The sequence below is a fragment of the Falco biarmicus genome, chromosome 4 (genome assembly GCF_023638135.1).
Source record: "Falco biarmicus isolate bFalBia1 chromosome 4, bFalBia1.pri, whole genome shotgun sequence".
NCBI lineage: Eukaryota > Metazoa > Chordata > Aves > Falconiformes > Falconidae > Falco > Falco biarmicus.
The window spans coordinates 99,559,249-99,581,110 of NC_079291.1; the positions used below are offsets into that span (position 1 = coordinate 99,559,249).

At 48.4% G+C, this 21,862-nt stretch overlaps 1 protein-coding gene across 3 annotated transcripts in view; it reads right to left on the bottom strand.

Moving 5' to 3' along the window:
• PLXNB1 (plexin B1) overlaps positions 1 to 21,862 on the bottom strand; it is an 82,600-nt gene that overhangs the window by 7,267 nt on the left and 53,471 nt on the right. For all 3 annotated transcript variants that reach the window (XM_056337272.1, XM_056337269.1, XM_056337270.1), the window contains 24 exons: positions 21,503 to 21,611; positions 21,302 to 21,410; positions 19,820 to 20,677; positions 19,253 to 19,378; positions 18,060 to 18,182; positions 16,974 to 17,067; positions 16,554 to 16,720; positions 15,355 to 15,506; positions 13,352 to 13,457; positions 11,552 to 11,688; positions 10,735 to 10,911; positions 10,369 to 10,537; positions 8,986 to 9,228; positions 7,500 to 7,676; positions 7,051 to 7,199; positions 6,564 to 6,664; positions 5,562 to 5,779; positions 5,184 to 5,362; positions 4,380 to 4,446; positions 3,645 to 3,791; positions 2,980 to 3,157; positions 2,014 to 2,117; positions 1,271 to 1,355; positions 366 to 532 (listed from right to left, as the gene is read on the bottom strand). In XM_056337272.1, coding sequence (XP_056193247.1) covers positions 366 to 532; positions 1,271 to 1,355; positions 2,014 to 2,117; positions 2,980 to 3,157; positions 3,645 to 3,791; positions 4,380 to 4,446; positions 5,184 to 5,362; positions 5,562 to 5,779; positions 6,564 to 6,664; positions 7,051 to 7,199; positions 7,500 to 7,676; positions 8,986 to 9,228; positions 10,369 to 10,537; positions 10,735 to 10,911; positions 11,552 to 11,688; positions 13,352 to 13,457; positions 15,355 to 15,506; positions 16,554 to 16,720; positions 16,974 to 17,067; positions 18,060 to 18,182; positions 19,253 to 19,378; positions 19,820 to 20,677; positions 21,302 to 21,410; positions 21,503 to 21,611 — 4,142 coding nt within the window. The remainder of the gene's footprint in view (positions 1 to 365; positions 533 to 1,270; positions 1,356 to 2,013; positions 2,118 to 2,979; positions 3,158 to 3,644; positions 3,792 to 4,379; positions 4,447 to 5,183; positions 5,363 to 5,561; positions 5,780 to 6,563; positions 6,665 to 7,050; positions 7,200 to 7,499; positions 7,677 to 8,985; positions 9,229 to 10,368; positions 10,538 to 10,734; positions 10,912 to 11,551; positions 11,689 to 13,351; positions 13,458 to 15,354; positions 15,507 to 16,553; positions 16,721 to 16,973; positions 17,068 to 18,059; positions 18,183 to 19,252; positions 19,379 to 19,819; positions 20,678 to 21,301; positions 21,411 to 21,502; positions 21,612 to 21,862) is intronic.

A 21,862-nucleotide genomic window follows, 5' to 3' on the forward strand; every position in this document is an offset into this window, starting at 1 on the left:
ATTACATCATCTTGCTGCAGCAGGTAATAGATCAGTTCTATCTTCTTGGCCCTGGGTGGGGTGAAAGGGGAGAAGACACGGCAGCCCATGGACACCGCTGCGAAGCTTTTTTCTGTGGGACACGAAGACAAGCATGGGGTGGACACAAGGATAAAACTATTTCTCATTCTCCTAGAGGCTCTGCAAAACTTAACCCATTAGTAGGAGAAGAAGTTTTGGCACTGCAGTGCCAGAGGGGAAACAACCAGCACGTGCATCAATCCAGGCAAAGGGGCTCTTCATCTTCATATGCATCCCCGCAATCTGCTGGGGGATATGAAGGAAGGTAAGGTCCCAAGCACAACATAATCTGTGCTTCTTCTCACCTTCATTGAGAGCAGACGTGTCAGATAGATCTCCGGGATTGCCTTGGCTCGCTCCCGATCTCTTAAGCTCCCACGCCTATGCTTGGGAAGTTCTGGTTCTTCTGTTGGTTTTACCAGGTGCCAAAGTTTGATCCCACCTTCATCTGCATCCTCCAGCATCGGCGTTTCTAAAACAAGTGATTGTTTAGAAATGAGTGTCAGTTCTCTCACAGCAGAGCTTGGCCAGGTGAGCCCCAAGGAAGCGAGATTTCACAGTATGACAGAAACACAAATGGGAAGTAACCTCTGGAGACCTCTATCCAGCTTTCTGCACAGAGTACAACTGTTGCCCACGCTACAGCACGTTGCCTTTGTCCACTCAAAACCTTCAAGATCTTGGAAACTTCCCCAAACAGAGATCCCCCACCACCCCAGCGATCTGCTCCGGGGCTGCGCCACCATTTTGCTGAAGAAGTTCTTTTCCACAACCAATCTGACCCTGTTAAGCTGCAGCCTGTGGCTATTGTCCCTCATGCCACAGGATCATCCGTGGAGCTGTTTGCTGTGTCAGGCAATAAGGTAACTGCCTGGCGCTGTGTCCCATCGCCCCCTCGGGCCATGCTCAGCACCTGAGGATATTAAGATTCCTACAAGTGGCAGACTGCACTCAGTCCCTAGAGAGTCAGAACTAGAGAACTGTGATTATCTGCATTTTCATGCCCAGCCTGGCTTTCCTCTGCTCTTATACTCTACCCTTTCTCTCATCTCACCTGCCCAAACCTGCAGTTCCCTGACAATCCTACCGGGGTCCAAATCATATATTAGCCTTCTAGAACAGCACAAAGCTGGGGCTATGGCAAGAAACTTGTGCCACTAACTGGCAAGTGCTGTAATATCATTCCACAAGAACAGGACATCAAACTTACTCTCTCCTGGGATGTAATCCTGATTCTCCCTATGGATGTGCTTGGTCAGGCGTGGGACCAGCGCTACTGTTGCTCCATCGGGCACCTGCACATAAGCAAAAAAATCAACATTCAAAACAAATGGCATGTTTCTCTTCAGCACAACAGGCAAGTGCCTGCAGACCAAACCAGACTATATCATTACTAGAAACAGGGACAGAGATAAGGATTTTAGGGCACCATCACTGTCTTTCCTAATGGTGGGAGAATCTTGTTTGTAACAATTAAAAAACCTGATGTGAATGACCTCAGTCCCTGAATATTATCTTCATCATACTTTGCACATCTAGAACACACTGCAGCAAGGTATGACATATTGGTGCAAGATATGACACGTCGGTGTGAGGTAGTTAAAACACCTTCTTTCCATTCCTAGAAGCTACTTTGCAGATCACGGCGCCACCATCTACTAACTGATTTGGATGGGAACATCCTCAGATCCAGCAGCATTGCCTTCCTTGCAACAGCCATCAGATGTGAACTTGTACGTCTCCCTCCAAGCCCTACACCTGCCCACATCTCAGGTACAGGTAAAGGATGGGGCCAGGCTTGTTGAAGTTGGAGTCCAGGCCACAGCACTGACGTAACTTGAATATGCTGCTGCAAGAAAGCTCCAACCTTTTGGCAGCGATCCACCAGGAGCAGAGCGTACCGGTGTGTAGAAGACAGAGGAGGGACAAGGCAATGGTGGACTGAGTTCTGACCTTGTAATGCTGAAGAGTGTTCAGGCGTTTCCAAGTTCCTTGAACAACAGATGTCACATCCTCATCGGACAGTATCAGATGACCTGCCAGCCCTGATCTCCACTCTACAACCATTAAAACACAGAAAACAAAGATAAACTGTTAATTTGAGGCATCTTTGACATCTGCTGTGCTTCAACCTGGTTGACCTTGTTAAACACCCACTGATCCTCGTCAACGTTTACCCATGCTACTTCATGGACAGCATAACCTGAGCAGGTGCCTGTAACAATGCCGAGTCCTGCAGTCACAGGGCAGTCTGAGCACAGCGACAGACAGCCTCATGGCCTCCCAGTTTCCACTTGTCAAGTTCCTACAGATTCATCACATTGTGATTCAAACCACAAATACGCACCTACAGTCCTCATTAGTTACTATTCCCCCAGTACCTGCTCATCTATAAATTTCACCGCTATTCAGCAGCAGCCAAAGAAGGAAGGAGATGGAAAACTGAGTGGTTTCCTTCACAACGTAGTCCTACCTTTATTAAACACTGTGGGCAAAATCTTCCCTGACATACATTATTGAGATGCTGCCACTGACTTCACTGGCAGGAAGAGCCAGTCTATGGCTATAGCATCTCTGTGCCACACTCAAATTTCCTCCCCTCCTACACATTCTTCATGCTTTTTTTCCCCTGCAGTCCCCTTGCCCAAGCCATTGCCATGGTCTAAGTCTGGCAAAGAACACCATGAAATGGAAGGGGCTGGACCCAACTGCTTCTTTCCCACCCCTGCCTCTTGCTGTAAACCTCCTTCCTGCATCGTGCCCTGTTGTGTCCAGCCAGAGCGCAAGATCTTTGGTCAGTGACTCTGCATGCTCAGCAGAGCACGACAAGCATCGTGCCTGCCAGGGTGCTGTGCACAGATTGCAACGACCACTCTTCCACTTCCTCACTGGGTTTTGGCACCAAGGAGTTCTGCTCACCGAGGTCCAGGGTGTCTGGGTCTGGTCGGTGACAGTACGGTGTCCCTTTATAGATCTGATCTAGGATTTTCTCCTTCACCTGTGTTATGGTGTCACAGTCTAGCACTTTTGCAGAAATCCCTTGGGAGTCCTCTGCCCCTCCTGCAGCAACTCCTGCTTGGGTCAAAGCATTTAAGGTCTGGGGAAGAAAAGAAAAGGTCACAGCTACTCAGCTGATAAGATTTCATCTGACACATTTACACCTTTGATGGTCAGCATTAAGGCAAGTTAACAGCTAGTCCTTTCACTGGAAGAGTTTCAGAAAAGAAAACGTCACAGATGTTAAACACCCTGTTCTCAGTCTTTTGTCAAGAGCTAGAAGCCAGTTCAAAGGCGTTGGGGAGGGGTTTAAACGCGCCATCAGTAATTTCATCCCCTTATTTCTAGACACATAGCACAGCACATACACCAGGTGTATACTGTAGCACATACTTGTGGGAAGGTTCCTATCAGCCTAGGGCAAAAGTGCCTGATTTAGCAGAGCTCTTGCTCATCTGTGGAGTTGTGCTGCTGGGATAAACCTGGCTCCCAGGAGACAGTGGCAGGATGCTGCACTTCTGCCTCAATAATGGGAGCAGACATTCAGCCCTGTCGCACCCAGAGGGAACAAAACCCGTGGTTCTTACCAGAGTACGGTACTCCAGGTCCTCTCTCAAAAGGCGGTTGTCATTCAGGGTATATTTGGCTTTCCCTGTCACCCAGTCGACCGGCCCTTTGTCCACCTGGTGCTTGATTCCTCGAAACAGCATGTAAAGGGGCTCCCCAACAGAATCCTGGCACAGGAAGGAAAGAGTTTCACCTGAGGGAAATTCAGCTCGCTCCTCCCAGCCGAGCCCAACAGCTTGGAAACAGGGACACCCAAGCAAAGGAGAAGCAGGACCGAGGATACAGCAGCTGAGCCACAGCAGGCAAAGACAGAGCCTCTGCCGACGGCTCCTTTTCCAGGCATGGGGAAAGCGCGTGGGCCAACTACCATGTGGATGCACAAGACCAAGGCACTGCTCTGCCTCCATGTCACTGATCTGGGAGACTATCCTTGCCAACCCCGCCCCCCCCCCCGCAGGAAAGGAATTGGATCAGAATCTGTCCTCCCCACTCACAGACCAGCCTATGGCCAGCGTGTCTCAAGAAAAAGGAGCTACACCGAACCCTCCATGATCCGGCAAGACATCCTGGAAACGATGAGTGCTATGAATGCTGATTTAAGCATCCCTGTTCCCAGTGAACAGCCCGGTTCTCATTCCTCACCCTGAAATACAGGATGACTGGCACTATTTCACCTAGGAGCGAGACACAGAGCAAAGCTGTGGCTGTTTCCCCTTGTTTGGCCTCTCCATATCACAAAGGGACAAAGAGCTCACCCTCACAAATGCGTACAGGCAGATGGACATCCAGTTGGTTAACAGCTTCTCTACCACAGTTTCTGTCCTGAAAGAGAGCATGAGGCTGGTCACAGGAATACAGTGCAGAGTAGGGAGGGATCTGGAGATAAAGGTCACTCCCCTTGAGAAGAAAGCACACTAAATGATGATACAGGCTCAAAGCAGAGGGAAATGAAAAAAGGACTTTAGAGACCAGTGAGGTTAATGCTTTTGGTACTACTTCTGTGAGGCACTTTTCAGCCTGAAGGAGGCACCAAATTACAGAAATGGAGAGACAAGCAAGCAGGGGACAGAGGAAAGCCTCTGGCAGGCCTCAAACAAGGGAGTTTGTTCAGACCAGGAGGATGGACCAGACAGGAGGCTAATGGGAATCCAAACGCAGGAGATATTTCAGTTTAGCTTCCAAACATGGCACAACTGCGAGCCCAGAGACCTCTAAACAGCAAAGCATGATTAGCAGACTTGGCAGAGCCATAGCACCTGAACACAAGGAGAGAGTTAATGCACAGCAGCTTCAAAAGAAGAGGAATTTGAGGTAGGCAACTCCAGCTTCCTACCCTTTTCACACCTTTCCTGCTATATTCCCTACCAGCTGGGGACTGGAGAGAGGGCTGTCGTTACTGCTTCCTCCCATTTGATGCATGCTGTCTGGATACACACTGGTCTTAAAATTGCAGCCCATGCCATGATGCTATCCTACTCACAGGAACTTCAGAGCTTGCCAGCTGGGCAGAAAGGCTCTGTCCCCTCAGGCAGCTAGCAGTGGGACCATAGCTGGCTCACCTCCGCAGCATCAGCTTGGGGTTCTTGGCCACATACTGCTCCACAAGGTCATTCAGGAGTGTTTTGAGGATGTCGGTGAAGTACTCCAGCTTCCCATGCAGTGACACAGTGAGCAATGATGCCACGTAAGCCCGATCTCTTGGAGAGAAAGTGCGCTGGATTTCCAGAGTGTGGATGAACTGGTGGGGAGAGAGATAAGCCAGTGTGTGAATCTGCTGAAAACAAGTCACAGCTACTGGCCCTTGGAAGTAGTGGCGCCGCAGGGAGCTTATTCAGGAGTGAACTTTAACAGACACTGCCCAATTCCTGCCACCAGCTGCCAGTGACATGGCCCTGACCCCACAGCAGGCTGCAGGCAGGGAGAGGAACGTAAGTTACCTTGGTGAGGAAGAGCTTGCTGTTGAGCAGGTTGGAGAGCTGGACCAATCCCTGCTCCACAGTTTGGCGCCGGCACTCAGGGATGTCCAGGTCCCTTTGCAGCGGTGACTCACGGTGGCCCGGGAAGAAAATGCGTTCTGCATAGGACTTGTAGTCCAAGAAGGGGATTCCTGTGCCCACAAGGTCACTTGTGAGGTCCATCATCTCAGTCATCAGGTCTGAGGGAAAGGAAACACCCATGAGGTTGAGTACATGATCACACAACTGACGGTGCAGAGCACGAGGTGATGCAGGAGCCAGGGCCAGCAGGATGGGACAGAGACGACAGATGTTTCCTGTCAGGAAGAGTCACATTTGGGTCCCATTGCTAGAACATGTAAAACTAGACTAGGCACTGGGAGAAACTGCATGAGGAAACTTCCAGGCTTGGGGAGGAACCCAAACGTGAATTTGGTGATTATTCTCATTTACAGTCAGGGGCTGGTTTCCAGTTTTATAAAGAAGCCACCGTTCAGCACAGATCTGTGGTTACAGGCATTACCTACATTAGAGCTAGAGTATTAGAGATCTCCTGCTCCTCACATCGCTTGGAGATTACAGTCTGAGTCACCTGCACAGTTTCGGAGCCTCAGGTCTCCCACATAAGGGCTCACTGCTGTAAGGGGCTGAAATACAAGGTTTGCAGGCCCAGAACACGGGGCGTAATTCAACTATTCTATGATCTCTCCAAGTATGCTGTCTTGATCTTTAGCTCTGCATCTGAGTCTGGAGGATGAACTGGAGAATCAGAGGGGTCTGTGCAGATCACTGTACTCCAGATTAAACAGAAGAATTAAAAAAGGAAGAATGTGGCTATATGTTTCAATGCACTGGCACAGGATAAAGTTATTGCCTGCTCTGAACTCCCCAAACAGGTATGCAGGAATGGAAAGAGAGGTAGGGCTGAGAGTGGTTCTTCAAGCTTCCCTGAAGCTGCAAGAACCTAGGAGCTCAGTGACTGACCTGTGAATTCCTTTTTGCATCTGTCCCGAACACTCGTTTCCAGATTTTCCAGCTGGATTTGAACTTTCTTGTAATCCCTCAGAGCCTGTTTGCTCTTCCTCCTGTAATAAGAAGCAGAATTGTTCCCAGCAGCCCTAGGCCAGGGACTGTCCTTGCTAACTGTTGTGTTGCTGCCAAAGACTCCAGGGTGATTGCTGTTGAGGTGATTTTTATTGAACATCATCTCTGCAGGATACCAAACAGTGCTCCATAAACTAGATGTGTCTCTTGGAGCACCGCTGGGGTGTTGGCTCTGAATGACCCATAGTGCTCCTGTGACCAGCAGGGGCAACATGCCTTATACATCCAACACCACCAGTGGCTCAGAATTTGTCACAACAAAGAAAACTGGGACCTTGTTTAGGCCCAAGAAATACACACTCAGCCACGTCTACTGAATGATGTTGTGAGGAACTTAAAGACCTCATACAACACCAGAGTTTCTCACCTGTATATGAAGACGATGACCAGAACAATGAGTGCCACAAAGGATGCACCAACACCCAAACCAATCTGTGCCTCCAGCGGGAAGGTGAGCTGGCTTTCTGTGTCATACTGCACTCGGCCCAGGAGGAAGTTCAGGTTCCCCATCTGCACCTGTAAGAAAGCACATGCCACGACACTGGCTTAGTGCAGCAATGAAATGCAAAGCCACAGGACTTCTCCAGAATGGGTACAGGTGGCATACAGCTCTCTAGCAAAGCCATCCCACAGCCCAGCTGCTGAATCCAGCTATACCATTTGCTTTCAGGCAATATTTGGCATGTAGGAGTAGAGCTAAGAGCAGCAGCGGCTTCTTGCCACACCAGTATCTTCCCTGTCGCTCACCAGGGCTTCTGCCTTTCCTCCACTTCCCACCCGATGACAGGATTTCCTGCGGTACTGCCGATTCCCTACCGTGAACTCCGGGAGCAAGTCTGTGCCCTCCCGCTTCGTGCGGTGCCGCGGAGCTGGCTGCTCGGAGGGAGGCTCACAGTAAAGATGATTCCTTGTTAGCGTCTTCACCACACAGATTCCTTCCCCAATCATAGCCATAACTTCATCCTTGGAAATAGCCAGATCTAGATTTTCCCCCTGGAACAGATGTGGAACAGCACACCAAATCAGGGAAAAGACAACTCCCTGTTTCCATGGCTCCAGAGAAGATGGAGGAGACCAAGACTGTAGGATGACAACAGCCTTTTTTCTTCTCTGACTAGGCTCACAGCTGAATTGCCTGCAGAAGTTAATTTTGTAACCTAAAAAAATTCACTTGCATATGATTTAGACTATACCTTTAGGACCTATACTGCACTGTGTAAGTACAGCCATAAATAGCCTATCTTCTTAAGGTCCTTCAGCCACAGCACGACTAAGCTCAACTCTTCATTCTGTGTGTATGCATATACACAAACACCACGTGTATATATTTCAAAAGTTAAGTCTCCTGTCAGTTAACCTAAGCACTCAGGTGAGTCAATCAAAGCCTTTCAAAGGTATAACACATTTATGCTATCGTTACCTGCTACACAAATCTCCTGTAAAAATTCTGGGGAACTAAGACTTTTTTCTTTTTTAAATGAAACCATAATGACTGATGTTAATTACGTTTTTATTTTTTAATGCTTTCTAAGCGGAACCCTGCAGTAATGTTTTCATGCTTTTGCCCAGAGCTCTGTCAGGTTGGTAGATCAACCTCCTTGCTCTCTGAAAGCTCGCACCTTGTTGGTTCTCTTTCAGTCTTCTCAAACTGCACTCAATACCAGTGGCAGCAGTCTAGACATTTCTAGACTAGCACACCCTCAGTTTTCACTCACATGTGAAAAGAAAGCAAGTGGAGAAAGTGTGTCTCCAGCTGCAGTCATTAACTTTCTTAATGAGTACTGGACTAGAAAAGTACTTTTCGATACAAAAGAAAATTTTTTCTTGCACAGAAAAACATTGGCCACTCTGCCCTTCTGTATCACCTTTAAAGAATGATTTTCCTACCTTCATCGAGTAACAGATCTTCTCTACTGCCAGGACTCTTTTACTCCTAAGTTACTCTTAGGGGAATTCTAAGAAGTTCTGAAAAAGCTGGCAGCTAAGAATAGGATGTGGGGTTTATTTAGTACTAATATCTCATGTACAAATAGTTTATTAGGATTAAAAGTAAAAAGGCACGAAACTTTCTACAGACCCTGTGAAGCCCTTCACAGTGATTTATGGGCTCAAGAGGCTTGATACACTCTTTTTTCCTCCTCTTAGGTGCCATTTCTTATAGGCCAAAGTAGATGTGCTGTGACAGGCTGTAAGCCTGTCAAATGCTTTAAAACCTTGGATGCTGCGCCACACCAATTTAAAACGTTCAGGTTACAAACAACTTTGCACAAGGAACATTATTTCCAGCTGGCTTTTGTGTTACCTCCACAGAGATGACGCTTCCTGGCTTGTGGCGATATGGTTTGGCAGGGTCTTCAGCGTTCAAAGGTTTTAGGATGGGGTTGACTTCATAAGAGAAGGGCATGGGATGCAATGAGTTGAAATCAAAGCTCAGATTATCCAGAATAAATTCCAGTTTGATATGGACACTCCGCAACAGCAGGTTAATGGCTGGAGTTTTGCACAGGATCAGGTAGGATGAATTAACAAGACATGGTTCTTCAAACTAAATGCAAAAGGTGAAAGAAGTGTCAGTAATGAGACACTAATGCTTCTCCTGCAGCTTTGCAATACTTCCCAACCCTGAGAAATCTGAGGTCACTCTGCACTCCTCTCATCCGGAGCAATGCCAGAAGAACTCTGCCTAACTGTAGAGGGAAAAATCTAACATCTGAGGAATTCCCTATGCTCCTCTAACGAAAGTTTTCATAGCACTGGTTTTGTTGCAAGCACCCAGGTCTCAGCGGTGGGAATCAACTCTGACATTCCCCTGGCAGCAAATTCTGGAAAGGCATCAGCTTTAGATCTCCCCGCTCTAACAGAAGGGGACCCAAGACCTTCCATGCAAGGCTGACTTCCTAGCCTGAATGCTTCTGCGAAAGAGGCATTTCTTTGTCTGGTTGCATGTTTTATACATTTGGTGAAAAAGTATTAGAGCAAATTTTTTCCCCCACTACAGCCACAAATGCCTTCCTAAGAACATGGGTAAACCTAGCTATTATTGATGCACGTGCATCAGGAGCACATTCTCTCAGTTTACATACAGGAAGCCCTCTACAATTTCCACTATTTAATGCAAGCCCTTCTTGTGCTTTGGCTGCCAAACACCCTCTACCTCTGCAAATTCTGCTGCAAGCTCTGTGACTTTGATGATCACAGCAATACGTCTGTAGTAATCCATCTCAGGACACCGGCAGTAGAAGAAACTGTTGGTGGAACTGGTAATTTCACTGAACTCTGCCTGTTTTTGTATCTTGTGATATAGTGAAAGACAGTCCAGGGGCTAGAGAGATGGCCTGAACTATACAAAAGGAAGAGTCTGGAGCATGGACATACTGAGCCACACAAGCTCTCTGGCTCAGCTGTGGATTTCTTATCTCCGCACTGCTGCCCTGCTGTTTCTGTCCCACATCACAAGTCCTGCACACCTCTAAGCAGAGGGAGACCCAACTCATAGAAATGTTTGTGAAAGTCCTTAACCTCGCACTCTGGCAGAGAACGCTTCCACTTGGCCAAGAGCGTTGGTACGATCCAAGCAGATAACAGTAAGTGAGGGAGAAAAGCCCTAGGGACAGAAAGTCCACCTCTTCAGAGCAACACATCAACCCTTATGCACTCAGTTTCATGAGCACTTTGCCATTGCTACCTGCTGGACGCTGCACAGAGCATCCTCGGTGCACTCAGTGTCTGGGATGATTCTGCGCCACCGTCCCAGTCCTCGGCGCCGGCGTTCAGATGGAGAAACTGTAACTCGGATCTTCGGTTTCTGTACAACGTCCAAGTTGTATCCATGAACTCTGAGTACTCTCCCTCCGCTGAAAGAGAAAAGCAGCTGATCTTACCCACCTGTTATTCATCAGCTTGGTTTTGCCCATGCTCCCACCCTTCTGCTTATGCTTATCCCTGCAAGCCTGGTGTTACTCCAAAGTGCAACTCAATAAACAGGTGCTGCTGGTGCCATAGTACCTCCCTCAGCACACAGCCCTGGGGAAGGTGCACTCAGTCTTTCTACCTGAGGAAGCTTTTAGGTGGCTCTGCAAAAGTAATGTTGGGATCCAGAGTGTATCTGAAGAGGGTTCCTTCCAGTCTCCGCTCTTGGTCCCCGTATTTGATAGTGACTGGGAGTTCCGCAGACACATTGCTGGGACTCGTCTGGCACGCCAACTGATCCTCCGTCATCTCAGAGAGGCTTGGAGAGACAAAAGAGAGAACAAGGGATTAACAGAGCCACTGCAGAGACAGATTTTTATAGTACTATGCTTTGTTCTTTGCAGACAGTTTGCAAACCTCTTCTGGTATTTTCCTAAATTTAATGCTGAAAGGTCTCGTGCCTTATCTAAGCAAGCAATAATTGCTGAGCAGTTGTCAGTCAGCAGCACATGGACAAAAAGCAGGTACAGCCACTGTCCAGACTGAAAAGACTGGAAGCATGCTACCAAGGCACGTGCACCTTCTCACCAGCCGTGCTGTCAGGTGTACGTGTCCCAGGACGTAAGAGAACAAGCAGCTCTTAGTGTTAGTCTGCAGGAGCCAACTGCAGTTCCCCATCAGCAAAAGCAGAGCTGTCAGAATGGGGTACAGTCCTGCCAAGAGACATGCAGAACAGAGCCCATGTAGCACTGTTCACATCCATGGGAACGTGGGCAGGAACGTGAGATGGTCGAGGTTGCTGCCACGACCCTCAAGGGGAGGATCTCCTGGAACACAGAGGAGAGCAGAGCTCCAACAGCCTGTGCTAAGGGCTGAGCCTGGCAGCATCGCACCCCCCCGGGCTCTGGGAAGGACTCAGGGCAGTGCACAGCCAGCACATTGGCAGGCTCTGATCTTACATGTGGCAAGGGAGGTCTCCAAGCAGGACACTGATCTCACTAGGATGCCCAGTCAGCAGCTTTGAGCCCAGAAGGGTAAGGCAGGTTCCTCCCGCTTTGGGGCCCCGAGTTGGAACAATGGATTTCAGCTCTGGGTTCTAGAAAAGAGGGGGGGGGGGCGGGTGGGGAAAGAAAAAAACCAAAACTGAGGTGAGTGACAAGGACCTCAAATGATAAGGCAAGGCAAGGAAACAGCAGAACATGTTTTCAGTGACCTCCGGTGCCCTGCAAATAGAAACTGCAGATCCCAATCAGGCCTCAGCTAGGCTCCAACAGCTACCGTACAGAGCAGAGAACAGAGGAGGGGTCAATCACACCACACCGGCAAGAACCACGAATCGGGGACCAGCCTTTCCACAGACTACAAAAGGCAGATGGATGCTGCAAAGAGCAGAGCTGTGAGCCTCACACACAAACCCTAGGATTAACAGTTCAAAGGGATTGTTCAGATCAGTAACTGGATTAATAACTCAGGTTAGGAAAAACAAGGTAGCAAATAAATTGTCTGTTTGTCTAGTAGACGAGATTACCAGCAGGGAGCCCTAAGAATTTGTGTTGAGACCTGTGCTGTTAAACATACTTGTAGGTGACCTGGAAAGGAGATATGAAGTTTGATAAATTAATCAGACTAACAAAACCAGTACCACTGAGGAGCTGCAGCAAAATTTAGAGGAACCAGGCAGAGTGGCACAAGTCACTGCTGATCAACAAAGAGCAAGAGACATGAAGTGAGAAGGAGCAAGGAGACTGGAGCAAAAAAACCCAACCCAACCATACATAAACAGTCCTGAGCTCCAAAATAGCTCCTGCCCATTCAAGAGTGCTTTGGTACCTGTAACAACTCTACCAGCTGTGAGCACAGATTTCAACAAAACCACACCAAGTAGTAGGAATTACTGGGAATAAAAAAAGATTTTTATGCCACATTAAAAATTCCTTTTGCATTCACATCTTGATTATTAGTATGCAGTCCTCATCACCCTGCCTCAAAATGGTGATAATAAAACTAAAACCAAGAGCAACAAGCATAATCTAGTATATAAAACGGTTCTATACAGCCAAAAATGGAATAGCCTAAGAATTTTCAGGCATCTCCTTCCCATGGAAGGGGGAGACATGCAACTAGGTACATAACTTGTAAGTTGCACAGCAAGAATGAAAAGCAAGTAATTGTATCCCAAAACTACTTACATATTATTTCATAGTTGTTGGGTTTAAGATATCAACAAGTTATCAGAAATGTGTTTAAAAATTATAGGAAATATTTCTCCACACAATGCACAGTAACTTTGGACTTAACTGCTACCAGCTGCTGCTGAAGGTCAGATGCTAAAAGTATGTTCAAGTAGCAGTTTGCAAATTAATTAAAAAAAAAGTCATAATTCTTGGTAAGATGTTAAGTAATCAATAAAAAAAAAATGTATCTCCAAATCAGAAAGGCACCCTGTACTTTTCCTTTTTCTTTAAGCATTTAAGTGACCCTTGTCAATTTAAAAAAAAAACAAACCTCACTAGACTACAGAATCTTTAGTGTTACTCAGTACTGCTGTTCTTATAATCTAAAGGGGGGGGGGGGGGGCAAAGAAAAAACAAAACAAGAAATTCTCTCCCCAAAACATCCCACAACACAAACACCAGAAAAGTCAGATAAAAATACCAGTAGCGAGTGCCTGGTAGAGTCCCCTAAGTTCATGCAATAGCCATTTAGCAGAGACACTGGAAGAACAGGGAGAGGTATTACAGAAGCAATAGCTACATTACCTGATAGGTGAAAATATGCCCAGAAACGCCACGTCCTCCTCCAGGCACTTCCACCACAATGTGCCCAAATCTCTCCGTCCAGCTCCCGCCAGTGACGCATACAATACTGCAGGGCAATCCAAGAACAGTGTCACACCGTGGAAGAGCAGATGAGCTGTATCCATTGCATCGTGTCCTAAAACCACCTAGCAACCACAGCGCCTTTCTCCTTTCAGTCTTAACACATGCTCAGAATACACAACCAAACATTGAGAAACACCTTTAAAAGCTGGAATAGGTGCAGCAGAAAAAAGCAGGGGGCAGTTCCAAACAGGCCTATCCTATCCAAAATTTCTGGGACAGACAGGATGAAACCCACCACATCACAGACACATGAAGAGTCCAAGAACTCTGTTGTCCAGAGTTGATCAAGTCAGCCACATGTGGAGTGACCCCAAGCTCGCAGTGGTCAATCCACGCGTTAGCACTGTGGCTGATGCAGAAGAAAACTCAGGACTGTAGGTTCAGCTGGTGCTGGCCTTCAGCCAAGGCCTCTGGAACCAGCCAGGATCCCCTGATCAGCACCACCCATTCTCCCCAGCCATAATTTGGTATGGGAGATGCCAACAAGATGAAGAGTCAGGTGGTACTTGGAACAGGGCAGCAAGGAATCCTGTGTTACAGCACTGATATGCTAACAGAAAAACTACTCTGCAGGAGACTTCCCAGCCTTCCCACCCGATAGGAGATTAATCGTGTCTGGGCCTTGCTCAGGAGTGGGTTCCAGGTTCACAGCTATATCCCCTCAACCAAAAAGGCTCAGGAATTTGAACTGTGCCAGGGCAGTCCCAAGCCAGGACCCTGTGATGCCAGGTGATTTACAGATACAGAACAAAGACAGTGCTAACCCCAGAAAGATTATGCTCTAATTCTAGGATGAAAACAGAAAGCAGATGGATCCAGACAAACAAGGCGCACAGACGGGACAACACTGCTCAACACAGCAGGCCATTTCCCAGCAGGATCTTACCTGGCTCCCAGAGAAAAGGGTGCTACAACTACTGCTACCATGGAATGGAAAAATATGGGTTTGTGATAGCTCTGATGAGAGGTTACTCACAATTGCTCTCCTCTTCTCCTGTCGGTTGCTTGGCTCCTCTCCCTCCCTTGTCCAAGGCTCCCACCCACTTGCCCTGCCACAGGCCAACTACACAAATCGCCCTTTCTACTCGTTTCCTAGCTATCCCCCAGTCACACCTCCCGCAACACCTGACTACACTGCCTAGTTTTGTGGTCCTGCCCTGACCAGACACACCAGATACCCAGTTCTCTATTACTGACATAGCTGGCATCAGCAGGACAGGTCTTTCTGCTTCTCATCCTCCTCCTTGCCACTACTTTTACGAGCACTGTGTGACCTGCCAGGCACTTCTAGCCACCAGCAGGATGGCATAAGGCCCACCAGGACTCCCTAGTCTGTCCCTAGTTGAGAGGGTCCTTTCATTGGGTTTGTTTCTGGGAGGTAGAAGTCTGGCTGGCAAGTGAAGAATGGCAGTCTAGGGGTGTGCCCGTTCAAGCAGAGGCAAGAATCTGTGCCGTACCTCCAGCCATGCATTCCCATCCTCACCCTGTGTTAACACGGTCAGGATATTTTCCTGGCAGTGACACTTGCACAACCCATGTCCTTCGCTTTGTTAAAATCACCCTGTGACTGGGAGAGACTCCCATGAAACTGCACGGTTCCGAGCCTGTGACTGCCTGATCTGGCTGGCCTGCGGGCTCTGTGCTGGCAGCGTGGTCGGTATGCGACAGCACCATTTGGCCATCGCCTTGTACACAACTATCTCTCTAAGGTCACTGCCCGAGTAACTAATCAGACATTGACCTTACTCAGGGGCATTCCCTGGGGAATGGGCAAGGCTCAATACCTGCTACAGCAAAGGCAATGACATCTCAGGCTGGTGTCAGCAGCCAAGGGAAAAGCCAGCACCTGCCTCCGGGAGGAGGTTTCACAGATACTCTACCTGCTAGAGATCTCATACTCTTGAGCATCTACGGCACAGGGAATTCCTGCAACAGTGACAGTTTCTGCAATGTCTTGATGTTTCTGCCCGAGGTTTGAGCCAGTGATGGTGATTCTAGTGCCACCTTCCACTGGTCCAGACAGGGGGTACACCTGCAAAGACATCCGCGCACGTGTAAATGTCACAGTATCTCAGACCCCTGCAGTCTGGCGACTGATCTACAGCACAGGGCCCTTCATCTGCCCCATTACAAACTGCCTAGCTGGTTCACTGCTATGGATTCCTTTTACTGGCTTGGACCAACAACAGGCTGCACCCTCATCAGAAGAAAGGCCATAAAGAACACCACAGTCAGAGCCTTCTTCCCCATACCTCACTGTTGCCAGCAGTCCCCCCCAGAGGTGATAATCCGCTATAGACTTCTAAGGCAAGGACTGCCCTGCTTTGCCTTCTCATCAACATGCTGACCACTCCACAGGACATTTCTGCCGAAGAGTGGGAATGCACAAGCCAATACATGTTACTAGTATTGAAGCAGCAAGCACCATTCCCCCCTCAGCATCAGTACGACAATGAATTGCATGCTGCACAAACGTCAAAGCTCTGTCCCTGAGCGGCAACCAAGATAAACTGAGACAAGATGCAGCACATGGATGTTGTGTGCCACCAGAGGGAGGACAAGCTGACAGCAAAAGGGACACATGGCTACAGACACTTGTCATGTGGCAGTTAGCAAGAAACATTTAAAATAAACAGACAAAATAATTAATTCCAGCGATCTGTCATGCCTCTCCCACCCTTGCTGTGCTGTTGCCATTAGGTTTTGCCCTCCTTTGTCCCAGGCTCAGTTGGGCCAACCTATTTCAGGGTCTGGCTCGGGACAGTTGGAAGATCCAATTTGTGGACCCTTTCCCAGCTCCTGAATGGTTGTGTTCCTTCCGGTGTGCCTGTTTCGGCTTGCACAAGACACAAATATATCTTTCCCCACTGTTCTCTACCAGCAAACTGAAAGCCCAGCATAGAAGTCTAGCATTCTCACAACACTGAGGGATCACAGTAGAATAGGACTAACTTGCTCTTCAGATGGCCAATGTATTATTGAGCTGCACTGTTCACACTCTGAGTTCACAGGTCTTTGATATCAACTGCAGAACGGAGCCCTCCTTGCCCTGGGTGCAATACACTAGCAAGTTACTCACAGAGTGAATGAGAGGTGCTGGACACAGGTCTTCTATCTCTTCCTTGCAGGAGCCCCTGAAGATACAGTTGGGGTTGTCACCTCCACACCACACACAGTTGTACTTTGAGTCAGCTGTTTGGCAGCGGCTACAATCAGTGTGTCCCACAGAGCAGTTGTAAAAAGTCACTGCAAAGGAAAAAAATTCAGAGGCATCTGCAAGTATCCCCCAGGGCACAGAACAATCCAGCAACTTGTCGTCTTCCACAGACCCCTCTCCTCCGCCCTCCCCCTGTGACAAGCAACAGAAACAAGGCTGTATGTTGCCCTTGGTTTCCTTGCGATAGGTCTACTGCAGATGGAAAAAGCCTTATTTGAGGATTTCTCAATTCTCTTCCACCTCATCTGCTGTCTTTTTGCTGTGGAGGTGTTGCACTCCTACCATAAAGATCTGCAGCACTGTCCACTCGAAGGTGTTGTCGCCTCTGCACAAACACCACAGCGTTGAATTCGAGTTGAGGCGCTGTGTAACTGTACTGCAAAGACAAAGACCATCAAGACAAAGAACTTAATAGAGGCACAAACAGGCCAGCTGAACAGGCAAACAGCACCAGCATCCATCCTGCACAGCACACCAGCACATACAGCCTGTACGGAGCTTCCCGTGAACACAGGCAAGGCAGCGTTAGCTGGGGCAGTGGCAGCACAAGCCTGCCCTAACTGGTTCACACAGACAGAATTCTGCTCTAGAAAGAGTAGCAGGCATTGGTTTGCCAGGTTGAACATTGAAAACAACATGACAATACTAGTCTAACTTCCTAATGGCACTCCTAAATGGCTAGCTCCTATCTACTAGTCACCTGCTCAGAAAACTGCTCAAGCTGGCATTTATGCAATTTCAGTAGAGCTGAAAACGTAGGATTACAATTGGTCTGCAGGGCTTGTGTGCACAAGAGCCTATGTTGCTCCTCTTCCTTAACTATCTGAGTTTATGAACTAAAAATACCATCCCTCCTTGCAAATCTTGCCCTAAGTAAAATCAACACATTGCCCAGAAATGTACGCGGCTGTTTTAGTTTTGCCTGTTAATCCTACAATCCGCAGGCTAGCTTCCACCACTAAGAAGAATAAAATTGGTATTAATAGCTTCCCCCCTCAAAGAATCACCATCACAGAAGTCATGATCCAGAGAATCATGAACAACAGTAGCTCAAAGCTAAAGCAAAAGTGGCACTGTCCTGGCAGGTTGCAGTGGGTGGTGATTCAGAGACGGCACCATCCCGCACTACAGCAAACACAGCAACGGGTCCTGTGGCTCAGACTGCACAATCTTTCTGCAAGTTGATGATACCAGTACTGCCAGGCAGTAGTATCACAGATGAGGGCCCTGTACTGCTAAATATTCTACAAATACTTTTGCAAAATATGCGCTTTTCCCCCAAAGAGCTCACCTTCCAGCCTGCTGTTTTGCTGAGCAAAACCAGCACCAGTGTGAACTCCGGAACGGCGTTGTATTCTAAGCACTCACCTGGTTCATCTGGCAGGTGATATAACAGAGGGACTGGTTTGTTTCTTCTCCTTCCACATATGCATCCATCACCACTGTTCTCCCCTCCAAATTCAGGACACACTCATAGTCCCACTGCTGGTCCTGCAGAGAAGATACACATGGCACCACTGCTCAACTCCACGGAGCTTCCTGCTAAATGACTGCGGTCCTCCTGCCTCTCCAATTCAGTACCTTTTACCAAGCCACTTGCTGTGCAAGCAGCGTGCTCCTCTCACTCCCTTTGTTATGCTAACTCTATGCCATATTGAAGGGCTCTCTAAGCTGTCACTGCCTCCATGTGTAAAAGGTAAAGCAACACAAAACCAAAACACCTAGAAGGGAGCATGTGTGTGTCAGTGCGGGAAGAACGCGGCACAGGAGGAGGAATTATAGAAAAACCACTGGGACCATGAAGTTATGCTGTTATGTCTCTGAAACACTAGCTTGGCAACGAAGAGGGGAGTACACAGATTAGGGCAGCACACTTCAAAAAACACTAAGTGTATTCTTCTTCTCTCCCCTGTAAATCTTCCACTGAATCGCTTGGATACTTCATGTAAAAAAGATTGATATGCATCTGTAACCAGCTCGGCTCCTCTGAGCAGTGCAGTATATCAGGTTTAACATATAAAGTAACAATTAGTTTGTGGGCTGCATGTTCTGAGGCAGTTCTACTCAATCAGTCTTCTGTCTTGAGAAGCAAAGAGAATTTTATCAGCGGCACACCCAAGAAACATAGTTTCCAAGGGTGGTTTTCCCCATTAGAGAAGTTTCAGGTATGACAGGAACAGCCACGTTAACGTGGGCATGCCAGAAAGGAAACAGATTACTTATTTAACTTATGGAGACACAATCAATCAGCAGAGATCCAGCAGGAAGTTATACCATCTACAGTGCAGCACAGGTGCAACAATCCAAACACATGCAGATCTTCTCCAGCAGGTTGGTGCACACCTGTACTCTGGGTAACCTCCTACCCCACCAGTAAATCCAGCTATGTTATTCTTTATTCACAGTAGGTCATTCCTCTTGATATTTCTGCAAACAGGAGAAACCTAGGCAGAGCCACAATCATGTCTTACACGTATTTTTAGCAGTGCAGCGGACAGGTTGCCCAAACAGAGCTCTGCATTAACACAGTTTCTCAGTGCCGATGGCCTTGAGGTGACTACCTGGTAGAGGTGGAAATTCTTTCCCAGCAGAGTTATCTTCCTTGCCACGTTGACTGGAAACAGTGAAGATCCCTGGATTCCCTGCACACAAGGACATGCATCTGGACCCCAGCTAAGCTCTTCATTCTGAAAACAAACACAGGTCTTTAGAGAAAGAGACCTCCGTGGCTCTGATACAGGGAATCAAAACCTAACACACTGACAGAGAAACAAGCACTGCCTGAACAAAGACACAGCTGTGCCTTCTTTACCATGAAGTTACAAGAAAACAATGCAAGAGCCCCAAAGAGGCAAACAGAAAGCGTGAATATGCTGGACATCACAGCAGCTGCCACTTTCAGGTCAGCAGCATTTCTACAGGACCTGGGAACTTTGCACACATTTTTCTTCCTCAGGCTGCCTCTTCTCAGTCTGGACATAACAGCGGTCAGGTTCTACACTGGCAGAGGATTCTACACTGTCAATAAGCACCACCTCTCCTGTGCGCTGAAATACTAGACCAGCAATCCGTATGAAAATTTCAAAGCGTTACAGCCTTAGACTGAATTTCACAGCACCGCAACTTACCTCCTCCCAAAACTCAGGGGCATCATACTGATAGTCGAGGTCAGGGTGGAGGATCCTGGGGAAGTCAGGGACATCCCTCTCTGAAGAATCGCCATCACCCGACAGCAGAGTAGAAGCAGAGAAGGGAGATGTGTCATTCTCAGCCTGCAGGAAATCCATCCAGTCCTCTGTGTCCTGGAGCTCTGTGCCTTCCTCCAGCAGCCAGTCTGGGGGAGCTGATGGTGGGAGCTCTGAAGCAGGTAGTTCAGTTCCCAGCAGTGCGGGAGAGTCCGAGGCAGCGGGGCCCCTCGGCACCTGGCTGGGGGTCTGGGGAGATGGGATGGCAGACGTCAGTGCCTCTGTGCTGGGAAAAGAACTCGGAGGCCACTTGAAACCGGTGACGTGAGGGGAAGGTGTTACTGCTGCTGCAGATGTGTGCAGAGGACTACCCACTAGGGTGGTGGGTGGGTCGGTGTGCTGCGGCTCCCGGCCAGTGGCTGGCCCTTCGGAGGGCAAAGCTGCGTGATCCATGTTTTTGGATGGGCTGGCAAGGACAGATGCAGCAGGAGAAGTTGTCTCCGGCACAGTGACAGCAGGTTTGTCTGCTGGTGGTGGCAGAGGGGATTCTGTGACAGCCTGGAGAGAGGCTGCTTCAGTTGAGAGAGTCAAGTATGTATAGCTGAGGGTTTCTGTAGGCTTAGTTGTCATATCCAAGGCTGTGGAGAGCGTGACAAGGTTGGGCTCCGTGGGGGGCACAGCGCTTGGTACCGCATGCACAGGGGGAGTGACGGGTTTTGTGGCCATGTTTGAGGCTGTGGTAGAGGACTTGGTGAGGGGAGCTGCTGAAGAAGGAAACACACTTGAGGTTGGGATCTGCGCCTAGAGAAAAACAATACAGTGGGGTGAGAAGAGAGAAACAACCAGCATAAAACCCAAGCAGAAAAACACTCCATGTTATTTCCTGTAGCAGTGTTCACAAGAGGCTGCTTCACCCTCTGGATTTCAGTGAGAGCCACATCTCATACCACCTTGTCTTGGGATGGGTCTGGGGAATGCTCACAGTGCACAAGATCCAGCAACATCCCCTCTTCCCACAGATGCCTGCACTCACCTCTCCTCTGAGGGAGGCCTGCCTGCCTGACTTCATCCCCCACAAAACTGCAAGATGACCAGTGGCAGCCACAAACTGGGCATCTGTTCCACCTCCCCACACACGGCCTCCCTGCCAGCTTGCTCTTGTCCCCCGCTTTGAAAACACAGGCTGGATAACACCAGGAGAAGTGTGACCTCCTTCATCTGATGGCACTGCCCCCAAAACCTAGCAAGACCCTGTAGCATCAGGGATGTAGAAGCTTCTGTCGCTCCAAGGTGAGGCTTTGTGCCAACAGCTCGCTTCCTTGCTTGACGTGACTAACAGATGCTATTTTACCCGAGGAGAGATCCGATTCACTGCAACTCGCTGAGGCTGTTATAGCACATATGTCTAGGAGTGAGGAGACGCACCCTTTCATTGTAGATAATGGTTCCTTCCTCACAGGCTGCTTTGTGGGTGCAGAGGTGCTGCTGGATACACCAGTTACATCCCCAGAGACTGCTCACACACTTCTGGCACCTGGAACAATGATAGAAAAGCAGCTGCTAAGACAACCCAGAAGGGACAGCCACCCTCCCTATAACTACAGACAACAAAAAGCAAGTGCTCACGGTGCCGATTTCCACATCAGGGCCACTGCAGCACAGTCATAGAAAGAGAAGTCCACAGAAGCAATGAAGATGTCATGGAAACGCACTACGAGCTTTATGGTGACATGATCTGAAAACGAAAATAAAAATTTCTTAGCAATGGAGCCACTAGAAGTCTGTCATACTGTTAAGTGACACAGCTTGCTTGAGAAAAGATACTGTCAAACATGGAGACAGATTCCTTTCCATGCTCCTAGCATCTCAATCACTGCATTATCCTACGGACACTAAAAACAGGTTGGACAAGTTTGTCAGGAGTAGTTTATGACAGCTCTTGCCAACCCATGGGACTAGTCTGAAGATCCCTCCATCTTTATCTTC